Source organism: Brassica oleracea, chromosome C6, assembly GCF_000695525.1.
Source record: "Brassica oleracea var. oleracea cultivar TO1000 chromosome C6, BOL, whole genome shotgun sequence".
NCBI classification, from domain to species: Eukaryota; Viridiplantae; Streptophyta; class Magnoliopsida; order Brassicales; family Brassicaceae; genus Brassica; species Brassica oleracea.
In genome coordinates, this window is record NC_027753.1 from 27,001,051 (window position 1) to 27,003,615 (window position 2,565).

The 2,565-nt window shown below is 36.1% G+C and overlaps 1 protein-coding gene and 1 long non-coding RNA gene across 2 annotated transcripts in view; both read right to left on the reverse strand.

Moving 5' to 3' along the window:
- On the reverse strand, positions 1-581 carry LOC106299907. The gene is made up of 3 exons (XR_001261921.1): positions 541-581; positions 353-451; positions 1-25 (listed from the first exon to the last, which is right to left on the reverse strand). It is a non-coding gene; the product is annotated as an uncharacterized LOC106299907 (long non-coding RNA).
- A 373-nt stretch (positions 582-954) lies between these two features.
- Positions 955-2,565, reverse strand: part of LOC106299401 — a 3,779-nt gene continuing 2,168 nt past the window's right edge. The window contains exons 2-3 of the mRNA XM_013735493.1: positions 2,097-2,456; positions 955-1,491 (exon numbers count right to left, since the gene is read on the reverse strand). Of these exons, the coding sequence (XP_013590947.1) occupies positions 1,006-1,491; positions 2,097-2,456 (846 nt within the window). The 3' untranslated portion in view covers positions 955-1,005. The remainder of the gene's footprint in view (positions 1,492-2,096; positions 2,457-2,565) is intronic.

Below are 2,565 nucleotides of genomic sequence, written 5' to 3' on the forward strand. Positions count from 1 at the left end.
CGCTTTGGTAACTCCTCAGACATACCTACAATCACAGAAAAGAAGTTTATAATCAGAGCACAATCAAAGAAAGAAGAAGATTTGACAAAAAATCAAACCTTTGAATCGGAAAACAACAAAAACGAATCTATTTGTCAATTTTCCCTCTTTCAAAAAAGGACCAAAATCGAAGATAAGAAACTAAAATCAAAACACCCAAACAATAACATCCATGAATTGCGTAATGTATAAGGAGATTAATCAACCCATTCAAGTAATTTAGATTAAGAAATAAGAGAAATCGGATTTAAGTGATGAGAAACTTTAAGAAATCTACGGTTAAGAGAATCAAAACAAGTAATCGCAAACTCACCTTCTTAGAAACGTGAGATGTTGATGAAATTGATGGTGGAAGAAGAAGAAGAGCGTCCGACGATGTCGTAGAGTAAGAACAAATCTCCAATTCTTCAGGCTGATAACAAAGAGAAAGACGAAAATAACTAGATTAGAGATGAAAAATGAAAGTTAAAGAGTGAAGAAACGATTTGGCTTTGTTCTTACCCAAAATCGCCATTGGAGGAGCTTCAAGCTTTCGGCGGAGAAGATGAGAGAGGTTTGTTAATCTCTAGGGTAAATCGACTTTTGTTTCTATTTTTTTTATTGTTTTTCCTTTATTTTTACTTTCTGTTTTTACTTTTTGTTTTTTTGTTTTTTTAAAAGTGGTTAAATATATTTCGAAATATTAATATTAATTATATAAATCTTAACTATGCTAATTTGAAAGCAATATGGTATTTAAAAAATTATAAATCCTACTTACCTACAGAATTTTCAAAAAGTCCTATTCTGACAAATCGAAGTATAAAATGTCTTTATTTTCCAATTTTCTCATGAAACAACTCCATGTTAGATCTATTTTTCTTTCTTTTTCTGTTTTTCTGTTATGAAACCTAATTTCCAAAAACAAACCCATCTAACAAGGAAAGAGAGATACAACAACACAGAGGCAAATTATCTCGACGGTACTTAATGATCATTGTTCATATCCGACGGTGGCAAGAAGCTCTCCAAACACAGCCCACAAATATTAAAATCAACTTCCTCAATCCTCCACTTCTCCTCAATTCTTCTCCGATGATTAACCGCTCCGCCGTATCGATAAAGCGTGGTCAACGTTCGACCACTGTGAGCTATGTTGACCGAGTCAACGTACATGTAATCATCAATGATTGACTCCATGCTTGTCTCCCAGAAAACGCCGTCATTTTTGCCCCTAGCGGATCTGACTCTCACGAGCTTTGTGTCACCAAACTTTACTAGAAGTCCCGTCCTTTGGCTGAAGTAACCCCACACAGTGTGGTGGATCACCTCCGTGTTGGCCGAACACTGCGCCTTGAGTATATCTGCCGGTGTCTCTACCTTTAGGACGAAACAGTCTTCGCCGTTAATGGTCTGTTCGCCGATACAAACGGCGTCTAAAAAGAGACTAGCCGTACACCTAGGGTCAAGTCCCTGTCACATTTAACATGTCAAAATGTATATGCATGCATACAAACTTTTAGATTTTAACAATATTTTTATCGTTAATAATCTTTGATAGCTTCATTAGTTTGTTAATATAAAGTATTTACTTAATAGAGATAATTATCTTATATACAACATATTTAAAGCTTAATTAATCATGCCATATTTAAAATATATACTGTCACAAAACTTACAACTACAACCAATATAGTTATAACAAAAATGGTTGCACAAAAGTTTACAACAATAATTTTATGGTTACCGCCAACGCATATGTAACACAAAAATGTTTATGGTTAATTTTCTACAATCCAACCAGTCATCCATTTTATTTATCCTCTCTTTTATAATTTTTACTGCTAGAAACTCTTCTAAAGACCATGAATATTAATGGCCGTAAATCCAATTTAGTTGTTTATAGTTCACGTATACGCATGGTACCATGTTCAAACATGACAACATTAATACAAATTAAAAGCAGAAGACTACAACATTAATTGATTAAAGTTTAAGATATATGGTCAAGTGGTTAAAGTTTGAGATATATGATTAAGTAAAACCTTAAGTGGTTAAAGTTTGAGATATATGGGTACCTGAAAAAAGCGGCGGAGAGGACGAGGAGGGCCACGGTGGGCTTGGGAAGGCTGGGTGGATGATTGGTTCCAAGCCACTTTGCCGTCACTGCCGGCGCTAATTTTGAAACCGGAAACCACCAGCTCCAAGAACCAAAGGTTTGGATTCTTCTGCCATAAAACAAAACCTCCGACTTCGAAATTGCCTTTCCCCAGCCGCACTGGCGTGGCTGTTATCCCTTCATCCTCTCCAGCAACCATCCCGGAGCCTTGCATCCTCACCTGCCCCACCGCGTACATGCTCTTCACCGCGTTCAAAGCGGCTGGACCTCCACACGCAGCCACGTATTGCTGCACTATGTACTTAGCCGTTGACGCCTCCTTCAAATACACACCATTATAACTATATATACATATCAAATTCCGCATACTAGTTTTTTCTTCATGCCAAAAGTATGTTTTATTTATTTATTTTTTTTTTTTTTTTTTT